The sequence below is a fragment of the Loxodonta africana genome, chromosome 9 (genome assembly GCF_030014295.1).
Source record: "Loxodonta africana isolate mLoxAfr1 chromosome 9, mLoxAfr1.hap2, whole genome shotgun sequence".
NCBI lineage: Eukaryota > Metazoa > Chordata > Mammalia > Proboscidea > Elephantidae > Loxodonta > Loxodonta africana.
The window spans coordinates 71,643,473-71,669,445 of record NC_087350.1 but is presented as its reverse complement, the minus strand read 5'-3'; the positions used below and the strand labels follow the sequence as shown (position 1 = coordinate 71,669,445).

At 37.5% G+C, this 25,973-nt stretch overlaps 1 protein-coding gene across 5 annotated transcripts in view; it reads left to right on the top strand.

Moving 5' to 3' along the window:
* The window catches only part of SLC44A1 (solute carrier family 44 member 1), a 180,665-nt gene that overhangs the window by 90,726 nt on the left and 63,966 nt on the right, over window positions 1-25,973 (top strand). For all 5 annotated transcript variants that reach the window (XM_010587786.3, XM_010587785.2, XM_010587787.3 and 2 more), the window contains 2 exons: window positions 6,865-7,001; window positions 18,325-18,418. In XM_010587786.3, coding sequence (XP_010586088.1) covers window positions 6,865-7,001; window positions 18,325-18,418 — 231 coding nt within the window. The remainder of the gene's footprint in view (window positions 1-6,864; window positions 7,002-18,324; window positions 18,419-25,973) is intronic.

The following is a 25,973-nucleotide window of genomic DNA, read 5'->3' as shown; positions in this document are numbered from 1 at the left end:
TCATGCTCTGAGCACAGCTTTAAAAGGCACCCATTTTTGTAGCTTTGTCCCTTTCCCTGTGCTGCCGCTCCTTTGCCTCATTGTGCCGTCTTCACCTTTGCTGCACCTGTCTCCTCAGGCGATCACTGAGCAGACAGAACAATTTATTTAGATAAAGCTCCTTTTCCTGCCCTTTTGGGATAATTTATTACATTTTAAGAATTTCTATTTAAAATGATCTTTTTTTTATTCTCTGTTGCCCTCAAATTATCCCCAGAAGCCACCTGTTCTGGAATCCAATTTTACATGTCTTTCTTGCTGTCCTCTGTAAAGTTTGCTCTATAGTTTTGTCTGGGCATTTTTCTCCATTCCCATCTAACTTTTAAGCTCAAAGCTCAATTAGGCTGTTTTGTAATTCCCTTTGCAAATATGTTCTTCTTAATATCATGTGATCATGCTGTATACTGTATATGCCAGTGCCTGCTGGTGTCTTGGGCTGTTTAGTTTGTGAAGTATTTTTGTCTCTTGTTGTGTCTCTTCTTCCACTCCCACTTTTAGTATTTTATTCATTCCAGCTCCTTTAAAGGATATGAAACTTAAGCAAAACTGTTTTTAGTTATTAATAGGTCTAGTAAAAGATTCACTGAGAATAGCAATGAAAAACTAGCTTATCATTGAGGGTTATGGATTATCTATGACAGTGATTGTCCACCCTGGAGGAGTGGGCTATGGGGACTACAGTGCTTAATGAGTTGCCTGAGAAGCTTTCTTGAGATGCACATAATCAAAACCTACTCCAGCCCCTTGACTGCAAGCAGTGATAAGGTAGGCTGAGCACCCTAAGAAACCCTCCCAGAATGTTTTGTTACCCTAAACCCTGTCTCTCACTCTCTCAGATGAAAAACACCCATTGTAGATGATTTCAGTTATAATCTAGCCTGCCAGTGCCATTCTTACTTGAGAGTTGGTTATGTTTTATTTTCAAGAATTAAAATTGCCACAGTTTATTTTGTTTGAAAATGAAAACTGAAACTAATTCAAGTATTTATTTACCTGGCTAAGGACATTTTCAAATTAAAAGACAAGAGAGTACAGTTTCAATGACTCATAAATGTGTCTGTTTGATAAAATCACTTTTCCTGCTCTGTAAAGATTCGGTTAAATACCACTTGGTTAAAGTGTAATTACCCATATGTGTGTTTTCAGGGATTTGATGAACTTCAGAATGCCGGAAATAGAATATTCAAAATTAATATAGAACAGTTAAAATTATTTTTGAGCTTTAATGCTGCTCCTTTGCCTCATTGCTCTATCTTTATCTTTGCTGCTTCTATCTCAGGTGTTCACTGTGTAGGAAGTATTTTGAGAATGGGGCAGATTGAAACCCAGAATCAGAAGGACTAGGTTCATATCCGTGCTCTGGCACCCAGCTCTCTGGGGCCAGGGAGTTAATCCTTCAGGGCCTCAGTGTTCTCATCTGTGGGTGACACATACTCTAGAGTAATTCTAAGGATCAGATAAGGTCATGAATGTGACAGTGTCCAGCACCCAGGCACCCAGTAAATGTTAGCAGGATCTGAATCAGGGCCTGTAAGTTACGTTTAACCTGTGTGTGTGTGTGTGTGTGTGTGTGTATTTGAGTATGTGAACTGAGCAGAGAATTAAATTTACTATGTTCTTAGACTATGGAGGTAGTTGACTATTCTAAGAGTAATGGTGAATATGTATATGTGTGAGTGTGTTTCTCCAAGAATACCATTTAAAATTATTTTTTAGATTTTCTTGAAGTAGAATTTTCCAAGTCTTGTATACAGGCTAAAAAATGTGCAGTGTTATTCTACAGTGTTGTAGTCATTGTAAAATTCTTTTTGCACTCCTCTTCATATTTTCCTCACATGTCTGGAGGCCTGCTTAGTTCCTAACGAGGCTAATGACCTAACATTCGTGAATACCCCCTACACAGATTTTTTTCCAAACAAATGTTAAATATTAGTATTGTAATCCTGGTTTATGGCCATATCAGAAGTGCTGAGTTAAATGCCTTACTATCATATATCAGATTTATGAAAAGCAAATATGTTTTCTTAATCATATGAATTTATTGTTGGTAATGACTAAACTAATGATAATGATATGAGTACATACTGTGTATTAGATGCTTTATATACATAATCAATAACCTTACAACAACCTGTAAAATAAGTGATAGGAAGTTTTACAGATAAGGAAACTGAGGCTCAGAGAATAAATATACTCCCCAAGGTCAGAGAACTTTTAGGACAGAGAACCAGAATGCAAGCTCGGGAGGATCTGACTGAAGAGTGCTACAAGGCTGTTGCCCAGTAAATCAAGGGGTATGTTATAGGTATAAAAGAGAGTAAGTAAAAGATGTCCTGGGGGCACTTTGGGCCTTGGATGAGGCAGAAGTCTGCAGGATAATCACATAATGCGCCTGTTCTCAGTAGACTATAAAAGGCAGTATCAACGGTCCTGACTAGGCGCAGTTGTGAGGCCCCGGAAGCCTCTGGCTTTCTGCCTTTTTCTAAAAATCTGTTTCTCCACTGTTGTTGGGTCATGTAATTTAGCCAAAAAAAAAAAAAAATTTTTTTTTTTTTTGTATTTTAGGTGAGGGTTTACAAAGCAAATTAGCTTCTCCTTAAACGATTAATAAACATATTGTTTTGTGATATTGGTTGCTACCCAACGACATGTCAACGCTCTCCCCTTCTCGACCTTGAGTTCCCCATTACCAGCTTTCTTCTCCCTTACTGCCTTCTCATCCTTTCCCCTGGTCTGGTGTGCACTTTTAGCCTCATTTTGTTTTATGAGCCTGTCTAGTCTTTGGCTGAAGAGTGAACCTCAGGAGTGACTTCAGTAGTGAATTAAAAGGGAGCCCAGGAGCCATATTCTCGGGGTTTCTCCAGTCTCTATCAGACCAGTCAGTCTCTTTTTTAATTTTTTTGTGAGAATTTTGTTCTACATTTTTCTCCCACTCTGTCCGGGACCCTGTATTATGACGCCCATCAGAGCAGTCAGTGGTGGTAGCTGGGTACCATCTAGCTGTGCTGGACTCAGTCTGGTGGAGGCTGTGGTAATTGTGGTCTGTTAGTCCTTTGAACTTCTTTCCTTTGTGTCTTTGTTTTTCCTCATTCTCTCTTGCTCCAGATGAGGTGAGACCAATGGAGTATCTTAGATGGCCACTCGTAAGCTTTTAAGACCCCAGACGCTATAATCCAAAGTAGGGTGTAGAACATTTTCTTTATAAACTATGTTATGCCATTTGAGCTAGATATTCCCCAGGACCATGGTCCCCAACCCTCAGCCCAGTAATTCGGTCCCTCGGAGAGTTTGGATTTGTCTGTGGAGCTTCCATGACCTTGTCTTGATCGAGTCGTGGTGGCTTCCCCAGTATTATGTACTGTCTTAACCTTCACCGTAGTTACCACTTTTCTGTTTTCCACATACCTCCCCTCCATCGTAACCATCAAAGATTGTTTCTTTTTGTGTCTAAATCTTTTCATGAGTTCTTATAATAGTGGTCTCATGCAATATTTGGCCTTTTGAGATTGGCTTATTTCCCTTAGCATAACGCCCTTCAGATTCATCAATGTCATGAAATGTTTCAGAGATTCATCGTTTTTGTTTATTGTTGCATAGTATTCCATTGTGTGTATATACCATAGTTTGTTTATCCCTTTGTCTTAGTCATCTAGTGCTGCTGTAGCAGAAATACCAGAAGTGGATAGCTTCAACAAAAAGAAATTTATTTTCTCACAGTTTAGTAGGCTACAAGTCCAAATTCAAGGTGTCATCTCCAGGGGAAACCTTTCTGTGTGGGCTCTGGAGAAAGGTCCTTGTCATCAATCTTCCCCTGGGCAGAGCCTCTCCGTTCAGGAACCCCGAGTCCAAAGAACACACTCTGCTTCTGGCACTGCTTTCTTGGTAGTATGAGGTCCCCCTCTCTGCTGGCTTCCCTTTCCTTTTATCTCTTATAAGTTAAAAGGTGGTACAGGCCACAGCTCAGAGAGAATCCCTTTACACTGGATCAGCAAGAGTGTTACAATCCCATCCTAATACTCTTTAACATAAAATTACAATCACAAAATGGAGAATAACCACACAATACTGGGAATCATGGCCTAACCAAGTTGATGCATATTTTTTGGGGACACAATTCAATCCATGACACCATCTATTAATGGCACTTAGGTTGTTTCCATCTTTTTGCTATTGTGAATAAATAGAGCTGCAATGAACATGGGCGTACATATGTCTGTTCTAGGAGTGGGATTGCTGGATCATATGGTATCTCTATTTCTTGCTTTTTAAGGAAGCACCGTATCGTTTTCCAAGATGGTTGTACCATTTTGCATTGCCAACAGCAGTGCATAAGAGCTCCAGTTCCCCCACAGCCTCGCCAGCATTTATTATTTTCTATTTTTCTGATTCATGCCAATAATGTCAGGGTGATGATTTGTCCAAATATTTCTCAAGGCTCTAATCATCACTTAGAACTATGTACTCAGCTTCTCTCCCGTCCCCCCGTCCCAGTTCCACTCTCCTATACGTACCCAGACACACACAAAGCAGGTTTGTTGTGAGGATTAAATGAATGAATATATATAAAGGGCTTAATATAATACCTGGTACATAGTAAGTGCTCAATAAAAGTTGACTACCATTATTGTTTTAATTGTTACTGCTAATAGTATTAGTGGTGGTAGTGGTGGTGATGATAGTAGTAATGGTAGTAGTAGCAGCAGCAGTAACAGCAGTAGTAGTAGATGATTCCTAAGTTTTATGACACCTTCCTAAAGGACCTTAGTGTTCCAGAATGGCTCCAAATTTGAACCATACGTTGTCCAGAAACGGAGTTTAACAATGCGGGAAAGGCTATTGGTAGACACATGATATTATAAAACTTTCCATGGACCCAGTAGAATTGAACCCAGGGTTGTAGGTTCTTTAACCTTCATCCTGTGTGAGAACAATCCTACTTGCACTTCTCCCTCCCTAATCCATGTTATTACACAGTGCTTACCTCAGTTAAGAGTGGTTGGCCTTTACCTTTTCTTTGGGTAAATGATATCATCTGCAATCTTTGTCATTTCTTCTACTTTGTAACACTTTTTAAAAATCTATTTTAGTGTGATTACTAATTAATCCACTCTTTCCTAAAATACAAATGGGCAGGATACAGAGGGAGATAACTTAGAATATTGGGTTTATTTTATCTGTCTGTAATTCACCTTTTTAATAAACAGTTCTGCTCCGTCCTGTAGGGTTGCTATGAGTCAGAATCGACTTGACGGCAGCAGGTTTGGCTTTTGTTTATTCTAGCTATTAGTTGTAGTTATTCAGTCTGTATTATGAGCAGATAATCCGAGTGGCTGGGCTGTATGAAGAACTGTGCTTCGGGATAGGAGAATGACTCATTAACAACCTGCGTTACGCAGGTGACACAACCTTGCTTTCGGAAAGCAAAGAATACTTGAGGCAATTACTGATGAAGATCAAAGTCTACAGCCTTCAGTGTGGATTACACCTCAACATAAAGAAAACAAAAATCCTCACAACTGGACCAATAAACAGCATCATGATAAAAGGAAAAAATACTGAGGTTGTCAAGGATTTCATTTTACTTGGACCCAAATCAGTGCCCACGGAAGCAGGAATCAGGAAATCAAACAACATATTGCATTGGGCAAATCTGCTGCAAAAGACCTTTTTAAATATTAAAAAATTAAAGACGTCACTTTGAGGACTAAGGTGCTCCTGACCCAAGACGTGATATTTTCAATCACCTCGTATGCATGCGAAAACTAGAAAATGAATAAGAAAGACCAAAGGAGAATTGATACATTTGAATTAATGCTGTTGGCAGAGAATATTGAATATACCTAAGAAAGACCAGAAAACAATTGATGCATTTGAATTACGGTGTTGGTGAAGAATATTGAATATACCATGGACTGACTGTCTTGGAAGAAGTACAGCCAGAATGTATCTTACAAGCGAGGATGGTGAGACTTTGTCTCACATGCTTTGGACATGTTATCAGGAGGAACCAGTCGCTGGAGAAGGACACCATGCTTGGTGAAGCAGAGGATCAGTGAAAAGAGGAAGACCCTGATGAGATGGATTGATACAGCGGCTGCAACAATGGGCTCAAACATAGCCAAGATTGTGAAGATGGTGCAGGACGTTGCAGCGTTTCATTCTGTTAAACATGGAGTTGCTATGAGTCAGAACCGACTCAATGTCATCTAACAACAATGATATTGTAGTTATCTCACCTGAAAAGTAATTTGTATTTTTTTAGAGAAGTTTGAGAATTCTGAAAAGTAAAAGAAAATTAAAATCATTTATATTCTTACACCCAGAGATGACTATTGTTATATATTGCTGTATTTCCTTCTAGCCTCCATTCACCAATATCTATATATATATCAGCTGTATGTATTCATAAACTAAAATTTATATATAAATTATAACTTATATAGATATTGTAATGTAATATTGGAGCCTTCAAGTAATATTTCTTGTGCAAATGAAATGTGACCAAAAAATAAAACCAAAACAAATGTCTTTAAGAAAACTAAAATAGATGATTTATGATTATAAAATCAGTATATATGCACATCATGAACATTTAAATCTTAGAAAAGCGGATCATGAAAAAGGAATTTCTGTAATTCTCTCATCCCCATTGTTATCAATATATTTCTGGGCAGTTATTTTTAAAAATTCATCCGTGATTAGATTCGTGAACTTCTTGTTGTGAAGGAGTGTGAAAAAGTTCTTTGCTTTTAGACATTGTCAAATGCGTGGTAAACCAGAAAATATTTTGTGAAATAATATCTCATTTTTTTTCCCATGCTTTAGGTATGTATTCTTTTTGGATCCATGCAATCTGGACTTGATAAACCGGAAGATCAAGTCTGTAGCACTGTGTGTAGCAGCATGTCCAAGACAAGAACTGAAAACCCTGAGTGATGTTCAGAAGTTTGCAGAGATCAATGGTGAGACACTAGGCCACCCAAGTCTATGCCCCAGTCATTTACTCACACTGTTAAATATCATGCTTATAGTACAGCATAAATTGGTCGTAGTGTTAAATAAGCCATCAAGGAACCTTAAAAAGAAAATTGAAAGTAATTTTGGTAAAAAAAAAAATTTTAGTCACCCAGGAAGCTTGTTAAAACTCCAGATTTCTGGGCCCTACCTGGGAAATTCTCATTGAGTAGGTCTTTGGGCTCTGGAAATTTGAATTTTTCACAAATACCTGAGGTGATTTTGATATAGCCTGTTAAGTATTTAGGAATTGCAAGACCACTGTATGTAAAATTTTCAGGGTTTTTTTCCCCGCTTCTCAAGTGTTGAATAAAAGTCTTTCAATTAGCATATTTCATTTTTACCCCTGGTTAACAACGTAATGTGTGTATATTACAGGAAATTTGAACAGTTCAGGAAACATATGAAGAAGTGGAAACCAAAGTACCACCATCAGTTCTTTTCAGCATGTTAGTGTGTGTGTAACTTTGTGTTCTGCTTTTTAAATTTAACATTATGTCATAACCATTTTTCTAAGAAATTTTGAAAAACTTTGAGGTTAAACATACGGAAAGTAGCTAAGACATCATCATAGTCAATTTCCTGAAATCTAGCTCTGTTCTCATAGGTTTTCTAATCTCTAGGTGCTCTCCTCAGCTCCACATTTATCAGAGAACATTTTTTAAACCCTTCTTTGTGGGATACCATATATGGGTGACCCCTAAACCTAAATTTTTGAACATTCATGTTGGTATTTTTTTTTTTTTACATAGGAATCCTCAGAGCTTCTTAGGCCCTGCTCACATCTGCTGGTTCGGTCTAGTTCCCTCGGAACAAAGACTGACTCAAGGCATCTGTGTGGTCTAATTTCTAGCTGGGTGGAGGGACAGCATGGGGTCATAGCCACACATAGTCCAGGGTGACTCTAGAGTTTGTCAGGTGGGACAGCCAGTCCTCTGAGGGCAGAAGGACCACAGCCTTCTGAATTGGCAGTATTCCTGTTCCACTGTTCCATGCCTGCAGCATAAGATAGTAGAGAAAACATGGGGTAAATTTGGATTGGATTCCAGTTCTGGTTTTGTCACTGACTAGCTCTATGATGAGGGGCAATGAGTCTAGCCTTGCTGAGTCTAGATTTCCTCATCTGAAAGTTATGGATAAAAATAATACTGCCTTCATAGATTGTTGTGAGGACTAAATGAGATGATGCATGAAGAATACTGGGCACTTGGTGGGAACTAAATAAAGCAATGTCAGATAGTCTTTAAGACCTCGTTTTCTGTTCCCACATGATGTCCTCACGTATGTTAGCTTGCTGAGCCTTATACCAGAAGTTTAAGCCCCGTTGTTACCAAGTTTCTTGGAGAGGGGTGAATTATTCCTTAAGGGTTTTTCCAAAATCTTAGATAATGTGAGCACACATAGTGTACCCTGGTAGGAGGTATAGTTGAGTAAGTATAGGCTCTGGAGTCAGATTGTTAGGGTTCAAAGGTTGGCACTATTACTTACTAGCTGTGAAATCATGGGCAAGTTACTTGGTCACTCCATGCCTCAGTTTCCCCGTCTGTGAAACAGGGATAATAATTGTACCTAACCTATCCCATAGGGTTGTTGTTGTTGTTAGGTGCCGTCAGGTCGGTTCTGACTCATAGTGACCCATGCACAACAGAAAGAAACACTGCCCGGTCCTGCGCCGTGCTTACAATCATTGTTATGCTTGAGCTCATTGTTGCAGTCACTGTGTCAATCCACCTTTTTGAGGGTCTTCCTCTTTTCTGCTGACCTTGTACTCTGCCAAGCATGATGTCCTTCTCCAGGGACTGATCCCTCCTGACAACATGTCCAAAGTATGTAAGACGCAGTCTCGCCATCCTTGCCTCTAAGGAGCATTCTGGCTGTGTTTCTCCCAAGACAGGTTTGTTTGTTCTTTTGGCAGTCCATGGTATATTCAATATTCTTTGCCAACACCACAATTCAAAGGCGTCAGCTCTTCTTCGGTCTTCCTTATTCATTGTCCAGCTTTCAAATGCATATGATGCAATTGAAAATACCATGGCTTGGGTCAGGCGCACCTTAGTCTTCAAGGTGACATCTTTGCTCTTCAACACTTTGAAGAGGTCCTTTGCAGGCAGATTTGCCCAATGCAATGCGTCTTTTGATTTCTTGACTGCAGCTTCCATGGCTGTTGCTTGTGGATCCAAGTAAAATGAAATCCTTGACAACTTCAATATTTTCTCCATTTATCATGGTGTTGCTCATTGGTCCGGTTGTGAGGATTTTTGTTTTCTTTATGTTGAGATGTAACCCATACTGAAGGCTGTGGTCTTTAATCTTCATTAGTAAGTGCTTCAAGTCCTCTTCACTTTCAGCAAGCAAGGTCGTGTCATCTGCATAACGCAGGTTGTTAATGAGTCTTCCTCCAATTCTGATGCCCCATTCTTCTTCATATAGGCCAGCTTCTCGTATTATTTGTTCAGCATACAGATTAAATAGGTATGGTGAAAGAATACAACCCTGACGCACACCTTTCCTGACTTTAAACCAATCAGTATCCCCTTGTTCTGTCTGAACAACTGCCTCTTGATCCATGTAAAGGTTCCTCATGAGCACAATTAAGTGTTCTGGAATTCCCATTCTTCGCAATGTTATCCATAGTTTGTTATGATCCACACAGTCGAATGCTTTGCATAGTCAGTAAAGCACAGGTGAACATCCTTCTGATATTCTCTGCTTTCAGCCAGGATCCATCTGACATCAGCAATGATATCCCTGGTTCCACGTCCTCTTCTGAAACCGGCCTGAATTTCTGGCAGTTCCCTGTTGTGAGAAGTTAATATATGAAAGATGCTTAGAATAGGTCTGGCAGATAGTATGTTGCTCTAAAAACATGTTGGCCACTGCCATTATCATCATCATTACTAATAACATTATTTGCCACCAGAGGAGTGTAATGATCTTCCTGTCCCTAGTCCTTCTCTACTTCTAGCTCCCTTAACATACTGTCATCATATTAATATTCCCAGTGCTTCAGTAATGTTAATCCATTGATCAGAAGTCAGCAGTAATAAAAAAATAAAAATCTGTGTGTCTTACCCTGGCATTAAAAGCTATGATCTAGCCTTGAACTACCTTTCAGACTACTCCCACTACCCCTGTAAGGGTCAAGAGTTATTTGTTATTCCCTGTATATGATGCTACCAAGTCTTGGGCTATTCTCTATGTTATCCCCTTCATTATAAGTATCCTTTTAACGTTCACACTGGTCTAAACCTGCTCATTCTTCATGTCCCATATTCTAAATCTGCACTGTCCAGTATGCAGCTATTTAAATTCAATTAAATTATAATTTTAGTTCCTCATTCTCACTAGCCATGTGTCAAGTCTTCAGTAGCTACTTGTGTAGCTAGTGGCTACCATAGTGGACAGTGCAAACACGAAACATCTCCGTCATTGCAGAAAGCTCTATTGAACAGCAATGCTCTAAATACTACTTATTCGTTTAAAACCCCGGTGGTCCTCAAGCAAAAATGTCTGTCTTTCCTCTGAAGTTCTGTGGTACTTTACTCCTTAATTATTACTTTCCACCTTAAATCATAGGTATCCTCCCTCTCCTCTCAAGGGTAAGCAACATATCCTTTTCAGCTTTTATGGGTAAAGGGTTAATAGAACCCTTTCTCCTTCTTTATGTTAATTTTCTGACTTTATCCTGTTTCCCCCACCCCAGCACTTCCTACCTCTACATTTCGCTTTGGAGTTCTGTAAATGAGCTCTGTAAATACCTAATAGGAAGCCATAGTTTTGCGCTTCCCTGAATGTGGTGACTCTTGTAACTGAGTACCTTGGAAGGACCGTGGAAGCAATGCCTAAATATGTTTCCAGAGATACTGATTTCTGTTTGGAACATGAGGCTTCCAAACAGGGTCAGCTCTTGAATCTCCCCAGTCTGAGTCTTCGTCCTTTGTATGTGAGCTGTCATCTGGAGGGCCTGAAAATAGCCAGCTTCTTATTGGCTGTGTGGCCTGCTGTGATAACCCATTAAGGAGAGGTGCCCAATGTTACCCTGCTGGCATGCTTTGTTTTCAGGCCAGTATCCTTCTAAGTAGGGAGTCTTGGGTGGTGCTAACGGTTGACATGCTTGGCTGCTAACTGTAAGGAGATTCCAGTCCACACAGAGGTTTCTAGGAAGAAAGGCCTGGTGATACACTTCTGAAAATAATCAGCTGTTGAAAATCCTATGGAGCACTGTTCTCTGACACACACGGGATTGCCATGAGTCAGAACTGATTCGACAACAACTGATTTTATCCTTTTAAGTGATGAATGACACCAAGCGTAGCCTATGCAGGCCCGTGGGTCTGAGTGTCTAGTTAAAAAGACTCTGCTGGTGGATGTTGCAGCTTCGTATTTCCCATAGAGATGGCCACAGAGTAGGTGTTCAAGACATATTAATGGATAAATATTATTTCAACAAACAGATTTCTTAAGGTTGGTATCTAGCTACAAGAGCACCATTAGACTTATGAGCCAGCTGTGTGTAAAGTAAGATAATTTAGACATTACAAAAAAAAATAGGGAAAAAACAGTAATGACAGCATCAAAAAAACCCAGCAATGGAGGATAGAGAAGACAATAATTTAAGACGACAAATAGAAAAATTATAAAACTGTAGTAATGAGGAATCCTTTGGTGCAGAAGCCCAAACACCTAATTCTAATAGCAAACCTAAGTGGAAATTTCTGAAAAGAACCTATATTGTTCTGAGGATTGATGACTTAAAACTGGACCTGATAAGATTTAATTCCCCTTCTTAAATTATTTTTGTAAAATTTTATCATTTTCCTTTTCTCTATTATCTGGCCTGGTGAAGGGTGGTATTCACATGTTGTAAGGTATGATAGAAAAAAAAAAAAAAAAAAACCCATTGCCGTCAAGTTGATTCTGACTCATAGTGACCCTATCAGGCAGAGTAGAACTGCCCCATAGAGTTTCCAAGGAGTGCCTGGTGGATTCGAACTGCTGACCTTTTAGTTAGCAGCCGTAGCTCTTAACTGCTAAGCCACCAGGGTTTCCAAGGTAAGATAGGAACTGTGGACATTCCGGTGGAGCCCTGGTGGCACAGCAGTTAAGAACTCAGCTGGTAAACAATAGGCCAGCAGTTCGAAAGTGTTTTTAAAGCACTTAGAATCATCCATTTGTATGAATTTTATTACCTTTACAAATTATTTAAAATCTTCATAAAGGGAAAATTTTTGGTTCCTGTAGTAATGTTTTTAAGAAATGCATTTATTAGGCAAATAAAGTACTTCCTCAAATCTCTTTTTCTTTTACACAAGAAAGAGGAGTTACTTTATTAGAGTCTGTGGCAAGCCTCTGCTGAGTATTTCTAACTAGAACAGAGAGTGTGGATGAAATAGTTGGAAATCAGATTGGTTATGTGGAGATGGTGCCTTAATATAATGAAGGACTTTGAAAGGCAAGCACAGAAACTTAAATGAATATAAAAGTACAAGTCCTAGTACATGAGTTAGCTGGTAGGCATACAATGTGCACTTTATTATTATGTGACACGAATAGCATCAATATATAATGCTAGAGAATAAAGCACTTTCAAACTTGCCTTTCAAAAACTAAAGTTGCCAAACAAATCCCATGACGACTCAGTATTAAGCTTCATTGATTTTTTTTTTTTTTTTTTGGTTTGGTTTGTTTATCTTCTTGCAGTAGTATATGAGTTTCCTGGGGGCAGGATCATGCTCTATTCATCTTGAATATCCAATTCCTAGTAAGGGATCACACAAAGTAGATATTCATAAATAGTTTTGAAAGAACAATGGACTGGATTTTCCCCTCTGTCTCTAATACCACTTAATAATTTCCATTCTCTCAAACACTTTTATCTTTTGCTCAATTCTGTATCCATGTGAGTTGCTACCAGCAGGTAAATTGTTTAGCTTCAATCTAACCACAATTACTGCGAATCAGTTCTTTTTATTCTTCTATAAATAATTCATTTTATTCATTCAGTTATCTCTCTTACACATACTCTCCAAGTGATTATACCTTTTCTTCTCTTAAGCCCTCCCTCTTGTTATTCCTCTTTGCTAACCTTATGCGCTACAGAAAAAATTGAAACCATCTGGTGAGAGCACCCACGTGAGTTCTTATTTTCAGCAGAGCATGAATTCCATCTTCACTCTCACTTTTCTGACCTCCAGTTTCTGATGAACAGGTTTCTTTTCCCTTTTTATTATCATCATTTTAGAATACTCAAATAATATATACATCATAGGGGAAAAGAATCCTCCTCCTTGTGAAGGTAACTTTGGCTTTCTGTGGGATTTTCATCTCAGCCATGCCATGACAGGTGGTGAAGGAAAGGGGAAAGTGGTGGCTGCTCAGACAGCTCTTCCTCTTTCTTTCTCCTCTCTCTAATTCTGACCCTTCCCACCATCTCTGGCCCATGGGCCACCCTTGAGTTCACTCTGCTGCCTCCATTGTAGAAAGGTTTAGCATGGGCATCTGAGTAGAGGAGTCATACTTAAACCCTAGATTTTGTTTTAACATACCATTTCCATGGGTGATGCCAGTGGTTAATGTGCTTAGCTACAAACCAAAAGGTTGGAGGTTCGAATCTCACCAGAAGGCACCTTGGAAGAAAAGACCGGCGCTCTGTTGCCCCCAAATCAGCCGTTGAAAACCCTATGGAGCACATTTCTACCCTTAACACACATGGGATCACCATGAGTTGGAGCCGACACCAGAGTGGCTGTTTTTTTTTTACTTTGTACAATGCGCTGTGCCAGGTGCTTTTCCTGTCATTTCATTCTTTCCACTTGTAGTCTAAATTCTGAACAGTGGGTTTAGAAACGAGCATAACCAGTTGGTGCTAATATTTTACTTGGGATGCTTACTACCTTTATATTACTCCTATCAAACTATGTTATATATTTTGTCTTCCCTAACACAGTAGTAAGCTGTGGCAGAGATCTTATTTTCTTTTTGTTTGGTCCCTTTTACAGCATGTGAAAAAGCACTCCCATTTAAGAGTGCTTCTTCAATGTACTGTATTTTGTATAAATTCAGAGAGCTTTATGACCTGCTACTTGGAGCATGTTCCCATTTTGCATAGGGCCACACATCTATGGTGCTGTCTTGATTTTCATTGTTTTGCTGTTAAGGATTTGAAAGATTATGTGATCCATTCTGATAGTTTTTGCTATTTGTGGATACTAATAAGCCTTTTGGTTTTCATTACCTGGTTGTTAGGAAGTGCCGTTGGTTTACAGTCAATATCAATAGATAATCAGTATATTGCACCCTTTCTTACCAGTCAGTAACAATGTAACTTAAACCACAGAGTTAGTGTGGATTATGTTTGGCTCAGTGAATCAGAAGATTGGACCTGATGTTTTTTATAAATGGATGAAGTGATCAATCCTAGCAACTGATTTAATTGCCTCTAAGTCAGAGACGAGCAAGGGAACCTTGATTAGAAAGCAAGAAAAAATTCTTACATTTGATTCAAAAAAAGAAAACCCCTGCCGTCGAGTCAATTCTGACCCACAGTGAACCTGTAGGAAAGAGTAAAGCTGCCCCATAGAGTTTCCAAGGAGCACTTAGTAGATTCGAACTGCCAACCTTTTGGTTAGCAGCCAAGCTCTTAACCACTGACAGTGCAGCTTAAACTAATTACAATACATATTTGCCAGAAAACAAAGAAAAGAAACAGTCCTTGTGTTTAAGGAGTTTGCTTTCTAGTAGAGAGTCAAACTTCTCTTTGTCCTGCACAACACCCAGTAGAAGTCCTGAACATAGATGTTCAAAAATTAATTCACTCAGTAAATATTCATTATGTACCTAGTACGTGCCAGTATTGGTTGGTACGTCACACCAGTTGGTTAATTTCTGTAGATGGTTGCACCTTAGGAGTTGCAAGTATATCCCTACTATTCTTGGATCACTATAAGTTAAAGCTGAAAATTGTCTTTCATTTTTCCAGCACATGAATATAAACTTTTTCCTAACTAGAGAGAGATTAAGTTAACTGGACTTCACAGGGCAATGTGGCTTTGTTTTTTATAATGAAAACTGTTCTGTACTGAGATATTTTCTTTTGTATTAATTGCAAAGTTCTATATTATGTTCTGTGGAATCTTTTTCCTCTTAATTTTAATGTACCTACAATCGTTTGGACCACAGAGGGACACCTGAGATAAAGTAGGAAGGTTTAATTGTCAGAACTTGGTGTCTTGAATGTCTTGAATGGTATGGAAGAGGTAGACGAAGAAGATGCCATAGGATTACTTCCACATTTCATTTTAGGGGATTTCGTGGATTATGGAGCCATTAATCAGGATAGAAAATATACAGAAGGAGGCAGAACAGAGCAGCCATAGCTCTTAACCACTGTGCCACCAGGGCTCCATTTGGAAAGTAGGTGGTGGAAATGATTTTTTTTTCCCCAAATATGTTTTTGAGGTATTGGTAGAACATAAGTTTTTTTCCCCCCTCCAGGAGCTTATCGAATACTTGTCTGATTGTGATTATTGAGAATGGCACGACAGAAGCGTCTGAGCTTAGGAGTAAAGAATTCTGTTTCTAATTTTGCCAGTGATTACTTGTGAGGCTTTGGAACCATATTACTTATTTTTCTCCTCTCTTACAGTGGGAGCATGGTATTTGAAATGTACCTCTTGGGGAGTTGTTTTAACTGATATTGAGCTAAAGAATAAATAATTGAATATTATAAGGCATTTGAAAAATTGTAGTAGTTAAGCATTCTGGGGGCTGTAGCAACCATTTACCAAGATAAATGTTTATGTACCCAAGTTAGGTTCCTGAGATCACTCATTTCGTTGGCCTTTGAATGACATTGGCTGAGTTGCATGGATTGCTTCTGGTGTGGTTTACATAAGCTTTTGGTTTTAGTGTTTGAAGAAAAAACTTTATGCCAAAACATCTCATGCCAACTATTGTTTTTACTTCCACTGTAAATAAATAAATAAAGATACTACCTTGAAAACACTGAAAATGTATTAGCTACTAAATATGAAAATGATCAGTTGTAAAATGTTTGTTGCTATCGTGTTGTTTTAATGTTCTTCACTGAGGCGTCTCCGTCCATTCAACCCTTTGAGCAAGAAACAGTATAAAGTTTCTTAGGATTGTTACAACTCGCACATTGTAAGATCTTTTTCCTTTAATCTATTTAATACAAGATCTGTTTAGTGCTGGCCTGTATCCCAGAATACCATCAGAGATAAGGCTATTATCCTTTTGTTGAGTATTATCCTGGGAAAGTATTTATAAAAATTGGACTCTGTTGTACCTGCTGACCTCCTTTTTTAAATGAAGAAAGGGTGGAATGGAGATTATGTTCACTGAATTCAGATGAAGCAGCGTGTTTGACAAAACTGACAGAAAAGGCCTTAGTTAGGGCCTTTTATATTGTACAAATCGATTCCATCTTAGACTCTGAAAGAAATAAGTTGGTAATTCAGATTAGGAAGTTGATGATCACATTGAGTGCTCTGCGGTTATAGGCACAGTTGCGATTTTTTCATTAGCAATTCTATAATAGGACTTCAGTTATTTCAGGATTAATCTAAAATGTTTACTTGCTTTTGCTGTCACGATTCCTCTAAAATTGCTATAAATAGGATCTAGTGGGATTACCTTCAAACATGAAAGACAATTTAAAAGAGTTAAATATTAATAGTCATGCTTAACTAATTTTTTAAAAAATTAGTCGTTATAAAAGAATGGTTGAAAATAATTTGAAAACCTTAGTCTTATACTGAGTCTATCTAAAGAAGTTGAAGAAGCTTGAAGAGCAGTGCTATGTAGCTTTCAAGCATCTTTTAAAAAATATTTTGTATTGTCAAATTACAGAAATTATCTTCCTATAAAATACATGCTGCTTGTATTTATATAAGTATGCTGTTACGGCCCATATGTTTAAACACACAGGAGGTTGGTTGCTGGTTTGAGACAGCATTGCTGAGTTAAATGCTAGTTTGTGACTTTCTAATAATTCTTTCAATTGATAGGACAAGATATGAATGAAATAAATTTACTTCCATTTTATCTTTCCAACAAATCAAACTATGTTCTTTTTTCTATATTACCTTCCAGTTCTTTCCCATATGCTCACATGACTTTTCCGTGATTAATTCAATGTTGAGGTCTGTCGTTTTCACTTCACATTTTATTTTAAGCTTTTTTCCACAGTGGTACAATGTAAAAGTCTATTATTGCTGTCATACAAATGCAAAGTTATTCTTGTATTATTTATTTCTTTAAAAATAAAGTATTTGACCATATTAGTAATCTGGTAGGAATGTAAATTCATCAAATATAAATAGTTTGCATAGTGGAGCTGTGATAAAATGCAGTAGGTCCTCAGCAAAATTGGAACTAAAGGCTGTATCTCCTCAGTCAAGAATATCTGTTGTACAATGAACCTTACCGTGTTCTAGTTACTATATTACAAAATTAGCAGATCAGTAAATTAAGACTGATCAGGGATTTGGTGGACTGTATCCACCTGAGTTTTATATATTAATTGGATATTTATTAACCATATATCCAGGAAAATAGATGGTTTTTTTCATAACCAATCTAGGGTTGAATCTAAACTGTTTTAAGCTCTCCGAAAACTGGGAATCCCTTTTATCAATTTATCAGTTTTGTCAATTTGTTCAGTTCATTTCCAGTTAGAAATGTTTTCTGCCTCCTTTTAAATGAGAAAAAAGTAATGTATTATCAGAATGCATATGTGGTCTATGTAGTAATTTTAAATATTTAGTAATGGAAAGTAGAGGAAAGACAGGCAGCATATGTAGTTGAGCACAGGCTGTGTAGCCAGAGACCTGGGTTTTAATCCCAGCCCTACTACTTACTAGCTATGTGATCTTGGGCTGCAAGTTATTTACTTTATTTCTCAGCCCCTGTAAATGGATGTATAGAGTAATAGTGAAAGATAATGTATATACATTATCTTGTATAGGACCAGATGTATGTCAGACACTCCATAAAGGTAGTTCTTATACTTATTGTTATTATTCTTAATACTATTAATTAACATTTGTATATATCAGATTACTAGAGAAGAATCAGTTTTAAATGATAGAGCACTGATAATATAGATCAAATTAGGTTTTTATTCTATAATGTTTGAAAGTTGTATATCTTAAGTTAATGTTAAAATACAAAATAAAATTAAAATGAATCAGTAAGAGTATTTATTCAGACTTTGTTCTGCCAGTTAATATGTAGTTTTTCTTTCAACAGGCTCAGCACTATGTAGCTATAACCTAAAGCCTTCTGAATATACTACATCTTCAAAAGCTTCTGTTCTTTGCCCCAAACTGCCAGTTCCAGCAAGGTAAATTTTACTGTAAAGTTTGTTAACTTGTGACTTTTTTATTCTGTAAGTAAATATTAAACTGTACATGTTATTCTGAGAAAGTAGTCACATCATAATACTGGTAGACCAGGTCTAGTACTTCTGCAACAAAATTTGAAAAGTAGCAATAGAAATTATAACATGTAATTCATATCTTAAAAAAAAAAAAATCACCTAGGCAAACAAGTTTTCTCATTCTCAGATATCTTAAATTTCTTTTGGGGGCTCATGTTTTATTTATTTATTTTTAAATTTTATGTCATAGTTTTTTAGTACTACGGAATCATTATAAAATCTGCAACAAACTTAGAAGCTAAGCCTCACAATCTCCAAAGATTCTTTGAAGTTGTTTGTAGTAATACTTATTGAGGTTATTTATTAATTCACCATGTAAATCTAAAAAGCATTCCAGTGATGATTCTTCGTGGTCTATTTCAGTTTATACCCTTTAGGTACGTTTACGGTATCAGGCTTTTTGCCATATCTTATCCAAGGTCATATTCCACAAACATATTATTAAGCAGCTACTGCATGTTATGACACACAAAGATGAAGCCAGAAATGTTCTTTCTTTGGAGGATCTCATAATAATTATAAGTGATGCAAATTTTAAAATTATAAATAGATTTTTAAGAAGTAAATGCATTCTCAAACATTGTGTAATATACCCTCAGAATTAGTTGTATAGAATTTGGGGCATATCTGTTCTTGAGAACCTTAGCATGTATTGCTCACTGTGTATGGCCTGAGTCATCATCTCCAGAAAAATGTGTTGAAGGCATTTCTCTTTTTTCTCAATGCCTTTGAGCAAGCTTTGGTAAAAAAAAAATTTTAAAGACTTGTGACAACTTTCCTTTGGATGGCTTATGGCTGTAACTTGTGCTGTATTAGCTTGAATCTAAAATTTTCTGTTGAATAGGATATATCTGTTAACTTGATTTCCAGCTCCTCTAGTCTTGTCAAGTTGTTATTGAAAATCAAAACTTAAAGCCTATAGACATAAAAATAAAGGAACTATTTTAAAAGATACTAAGTTTAAGAGGGTTTTTTTTTTTTTTATAAATTATAGTCTTAGGCCAACAGGTAAGGAGAGTACATTCATGAAAATGGAGAATATTTGGGAGGCTGTGACAGTAAAGAAAAGGAGGTACTTTGAATAGTCATTGGAGAAAAATTATATAAAAACAAGAAAAGTTCTCTACCCTTATCTACTACTGCTAATAAAAAAGAAACCAAACCCATAGTCACCGAGTCGGTTCCGACTCATAGTGACCCTATAGGACTGAGTAGAACTGCCCCATAGAGTTTCCAAGGAGCGCCTAGTAGATTTAAACTGCTGATCTTTTGGTTAGCAGCCGTAGCTCTTAATCACTCCCACTGCTAATACCCATTTTAAATGCATAATTTGAGTATAGAGTCACTCTTTCAAGGCCAAAAAAAAAAATTTATAAAAAAAAAAAAAAGTCTTCATGTAAGCATGAGGTTGTTATGATCCTGTATAATACTGAAGTTGGGGGTGGGGACTCATAAACTACAGATGCTCCCTGGCCTCTGACTTCTCATTGAGGATGGTCTGTTCTAGGTTATCTTGGGTGTTCCAACCTTGGCTGTACACACACACACACACACACACACCTCACATGCGGTGTCCTAAGAGCATTCACTTAGAGGACAAAGCATGGTATTAGGGTTGTGGGCTTTAGAGATGGACAGACCCTCTATCAAGGTCATTTAACACGAATTCAAGATGCAAGCTGAACTGATACCATCTGAAAACTGACACCCTATACACTATGCTTAAGTGTTTTACTTCATCTTATCCCTTTTGTCTGAACTAAGTCTACTGGAAAGTAAAAGAGAAGAAACATTGCTAGAAGGAAGGCAAATTAAGACCTCACATATCAGAGTGATTTAGTATTTGGCAAGCAAAGTAAAAGGGTCAAAGAACAGGAATAAATTCGTTTTAATAAAAACTTTGAACACAACCCCATTCTACACATTGTATTAGATACCAGGTCTCCAAAGATGAGTAAGACCTGGACTTTGCCCTTAAGAAACTCATAGTCTAGTAGGGACTATGTTTTTGGTGACTTTTTTTCTTTTTTTTTAAATGCAGCAAAGGAGCAACACTAGGCAAAACTTTCATGTGGGCAAGTGGCCTTCGGTGTCCTTCACATCTCTTGCTTTCCTCTTAGGGGCATCTTGTTGGGGCCAAAAGAGCATGAACTTTAGTCCAGGTAGACCTGGAGGCAAATTCTGCATCTACTACTTTCTATTTGTCAGCTTGAGCAAGTCTCTTAACATCTCTGTAAATGAGGCTTCCTCATCTATAAAAGTGGAATAATAAAACCTCTCCAATGGAATTGTTTTAAGAATTAGATAATATATATAAAACATTCATTATTGTTCTTGGCACGTGGCTTAGGAAGTATTATTTCTGTCAATTTATAGAGCGTTCTGCTTTCTCCCTACATTCCTGGGTATGTAGAGACCTCCTATGGCTGAAAGCAGTGCCTGTTTTAGAGAAAAGCAGTCATAATCTAATTTGTAATAAAATATTAGTGACACATAATAGCCAAACAGTTACCATTCTTACGAGCTTTTGAATTTTAAAAGCAGATGCCTAGAAAGGGCAGTATTTCACCCAAATTCATAACTCTTTATTGACGAAGTGCTAAGCATGGTAGCAATAGGGAGAACAGCTAGCCCATATACTTACAGTGTTAACCTTTACATACAGCCAGAGAAAACAGCAAGAGCAGAAACAGATTGCATGAGTTCAGCTCATTTAGAAAACATTTATTTGAACATCTTTAGATGCCAGAAAGAATACTGGGTGCTGAGGAATTAATAACAACATGGAGATGAGAAGCTAACAGCCAAGAAAGAAACTTGTTATCTACTCATATTTTTTAAACGGAGAATTCAAGATAAACTAACATTTATAAATCAACTTGCTATATGCCTATTGTCGGTAATATGTAGATGAGGAAACAGAAGATGTTGTTGTGAGATGCTGTTGAGTCAGTCCCCACTCATAGCAACCCTGTGTACAGTAGAATGAAACACTGCCCGGTCCTGCGCCATCACAATTGTTGCTGTGTTTGAGCCCGTTGTTGCAGCCGCTGTGTCAGTCCACCTCGTTGAGGGTCTTCCTCTTTTTCGCTGACCCTCTAAGCATGATGAGAGGTTAAGTGAGTTATCCAAGGTGACACAAGAAATTGTTGGCCATCAGAATTTGAATCCAGCATCTTACAGAGACTATACCATACTTAATTAAGAAAAAAAAAAAAAAAAGTGCAAACGTGAAAGAAGAGAGAAAAGAAATGAAATGTATGAAAGCCACTGTGTTGGCATTAGATTCTTGACATATATTTCCTGCCCTTTGTGTGCTATCGATATATTGCCAGAACCCTTTATTGTTATTACTTGTTGAATAAAACTTTTAGCTAGAAATCATTCGTGATTGTGTATTTATAGCCTGAAGCTTTAGCATAATTGTGTGAGATGTAAATGCCTGCCTTCTCTTGTGAAGGTACATGGACAAAAGATATTAGATGCCATACTTTAGGGAGCTCATTAACTATGATAGCCTGGACTTAAAGGCAAATGAACAGTGTGTTTGCCAAGGTAAGATACAATTTTCCTTCAAACAACAGATTTTAAAAATCTTTAAAAGACTTACTATAAATTAATTTTGTTCTTGACTAACGTTTCAATAATGTGAAACAGCATCAGGCTTCTAATGGGACTACATTGACCTCTTAAAGATTCAATATTCTGTGGGCTTCAAAAGGTAGGAAAGCATACCGTTAACAGCATTGTTCATACTTGTCCCCTTAAATAAGCATAGAATGTGTTCATTTAGGCCAGGAACTAAAGTAGAAATGGTCTCATTGCCTAGGTTCTCAAAAGTATTATTTTCTCAAAGGGGGATATGAAATCAACTAATTCATCTCAATTAAAACTCGTCCTATCACATGGGATTTAAATGATAAAATATCAAGTAGACCATTTGAATGTATGATTACTTAGATTTTTTAAATAAGAAAATAATTCCAGTGTCAAAAAACCATGGCTGATTGAGCTGTTTTTGTTTGGGGAAGTATTGATGAGAAAAGAAATGACAGACAAGGGAATCTAGTGCTTTTTAATTTAAAGCTAAACATTTCATTTTATTTTAGAAAATGTCCAAATATTATCTCTTCTTTTACTTGCCTGCTATTTCTGTTATTCATTACCACTAAGAACAGATTTTGACCATCAGTTAGACCATGTAGTTCATCAGCTTGTGTTAATTTTACATCTTCTAATTTAGAACTATCAGTTTTTTAACTGATGTAGTTTGAATTATAGGGAAAGGGACTGTTGTCATTTCTTTGAAGGATACTTATAAAAATACTGTTTCCGATTTGCCAAATGTTCACCTATACTATAAGAATGAGTTGGAAGGGTAAGTTCAGAGCAGCGTTTACTCAGAAGTTTGCCCTAATGAAAAATGAAGAATTAGAGTTTTGAGAGTACAATCCTTCCCTTTTTAGATCACCTATCCTCATTCTGGAAACCCTGGTGGCTTAGTCGTTAAGTGCTACAGCTGCTAACCCAAGGGTCGGCAGTTCAAATCCACCAGGCGCTCCTTGGAAACTCTACGGGGCAGTTCTACTCTGTCCTGTAGGGTCGCTATGAGTTGGAATCGACTCGACGGCATTGGGTTTGGGTTTATCCTCATTCTGGAAACACTGATGGTGGTGTAGTGGTTAAGTGCTACGGCTGCTAACCAAGAGGTCCGCCAGATGCTCCTTGGAAGCTCTATGGGGCAGTTCTACTCTGTCCTATAGGGTCGCTATGAGTCGGAATTGACTCAACAGCAGTGGGTTTGGTTTTGGTTTTATCCTCATTCTAGGAGGCCTGGTGGCACAGTGGTTAAGTCCTCAGCCACTAAATGAACAGTCAGCGATTTAAACCTACCAGCCACTCCACGGAAGAAAGATGTGACATCTGCTTCCGTAAAGAGTACAGCCTTGGAAACACGGTGGGATGGTTCTGCTCTGTCCTACAGGTCACAAGAGTCAGAATTGACTCTACGGCAGTAAGCAGTGGGTTTATCCTCATTCTAAGTTTGAAAAGCAGAAAAACACTACAGATCCTATGATGCTACCCATATGTAATTTAGAATCATTGGTTTACATGTGGGCTCCTTTTGTTATTTCTAAGATCTGAAGGGAGTTACAGATTAATTTTACTTCATCGTTTCTCATAACAGATGGAGAAACTGAGATAGAGGGATGGTGTGACATGCATCTATGCAGTGTTAGAATCACCTGGGGCTTCTGACCCCAAGTTCACGTTTCTTTATCACAGGCTCCACTCTCTTTTGGAAATGACGTGTATATTTCTCTTTGAGTATAAAAATTCACCAGCTTCCTGTTAGGATATGGATATGTAGGTGGAGCTTCCTCTGGACAGAGGATAAAGTTTACCTCCCATTATCAGACAGGAAAAATGAAATAGGAGAGGAGAAAATTGGAAGAACAGGGACAAGAAAATTGGTGGGTATTAGAAACAGGAAAAGGATACCAGTATCCGTAGGATGGATATATTTTATGTTCAAGATTGGAGTCCAGTGAGTTAAAAAGAGGCTACGTCTGAGATGATAGGATAATAAATAAAGAGAATGAAGGAGTAGATAATCATGGACCAGAGAGTACGTTAATTCTGAAGGATAGAAAACCAGGCTTTAGATACAAATAAGATTAGAAAAGCTCTTAAACGGGGACATTAACCTGGCAAGGACAGTTAACTAAAGCCACTTGCACTTACAACTATTCTGTAATTTATCTTTTCCCTGCCTGTAATACAGACATTACCCAGAATGCTTTGCCTTTCGTCAGTTTCTGATCAAAAATACCAAATCCGATAGCATTAACTTTCAGTAACACCGTTTTGGAGGTGTTTGCAAATGCACGCACAGATACACACAAAGGCAAATCTTAAATGCATATTCGTGTCATATTGTTACATTATCATTTTTGGATGTATTTTACTGAAGCATAGCTAAGGTAAGGCTGATCTTTAAAATTACATTAATTTATTGTTCCGTGCAATATAAAAGCATGGGAGACTTTGCTTATTATTGCTCCCAGTGATGGGTATTTACTAACATTCAAGGAAAAAACTATTCTTAGTTGAAAAGAAATACTGTTTTTCGAGGAGGAAGGAAACAAGGATAGTGTTTTTGCTTCAGGTCATACAGAGCTGCTTTGCTGAGTTTAGAAACCTTAGAATTTGATGTCCAACCATGTAATCTTTTCCACTCACTTGACCAAAATACAGTGGCAACCAATAATGAGAAGACAGTTACATCATTTAGCCAAAAATGTTATGTTAGAGCTGTAATTGATAGTCCTACAGACATTTCTGAAAATATGGGATTCTTGTTAGTGAGGGTTCCATTTTAACTTATTGTACACATGCATGTATATTCAGGCATGGACATACACATGAGACTGCTTAGAACCCAAACAAATCACCACTGAAGGCATTTTCATGGCTTTTTGTTTAAAAATCTCTCATTGATGAGATGTGTACTATCAAGCTAAAGTACAACCACTGTTATAACAAAGCTGCTTTATGTCACAGTTCACGTAATGTGTCCCTTCACAAGTAAAAGGTATAATCAATAAGAACCTGTTATAGCCGATTAAGTAATTAATCATCCCCCCCCCTTTTTTTGACACAAATACTCTGTAGTCCTAAGAACGTATAAGAAGAAAATGGTCCAGAAATCCATGTCCCTAGCAAATCACGTATTTTTCACTTTTTATATTCTTTTTCTGTTCTCCTTCATATGTATACATCTTTTTGGTAGAAATATCATCGTCACATTAGCTATAAACTTTTGTTCTTTTATTTCCTTGTACTATTATGTCAGAAGTGTTTCCGTATTGTTCTATTAGTATTCCTGGTTATTGTTTTTAAATAGCCGCATATTAATGGTATATGTTGATGTCTCAGCATGACTAATTGATATGAGAAGTATTAAGCTCATGCTGCAGACACCTTTATCCTAAGGTTCTGTGTGCTGTTCTCATAGAGGAAATACTCTACTAATGGTGGCACATTTCAAGCAAAAGCATGTCCATTTTTTATTTTTAAATTGCTTATGGTAAAAATTCATTTTCAGTTCAACAAAGTATATGTTTGTAAGTTTTGTCATCTGCCCCTTGATGGATGGATGTGTAGACCGAGGAGTTTACATGTTTGGTTTTGGTTTTGGTGGTTGTGTGTGTGTGTGTGTGTGTGTGTGTGTGTTTCAGAAGGGGAGGGTAATGTCTTCTGTTGGAACATGCACTCCACCCTCTTGATAAAGGTTGTGGTAAGATTTGCATCACTACCCATGACAATCATCCTCATAGCATTTAGCTCACAGCTCTTAGCTCACATAATGATGTGTGGAGGGTGGAGTGTATTGCAGCCATATTCACCTTTCATTTGTGTGTTTGATGTGGCATTTATATTAAGTAGGAGTAATTTT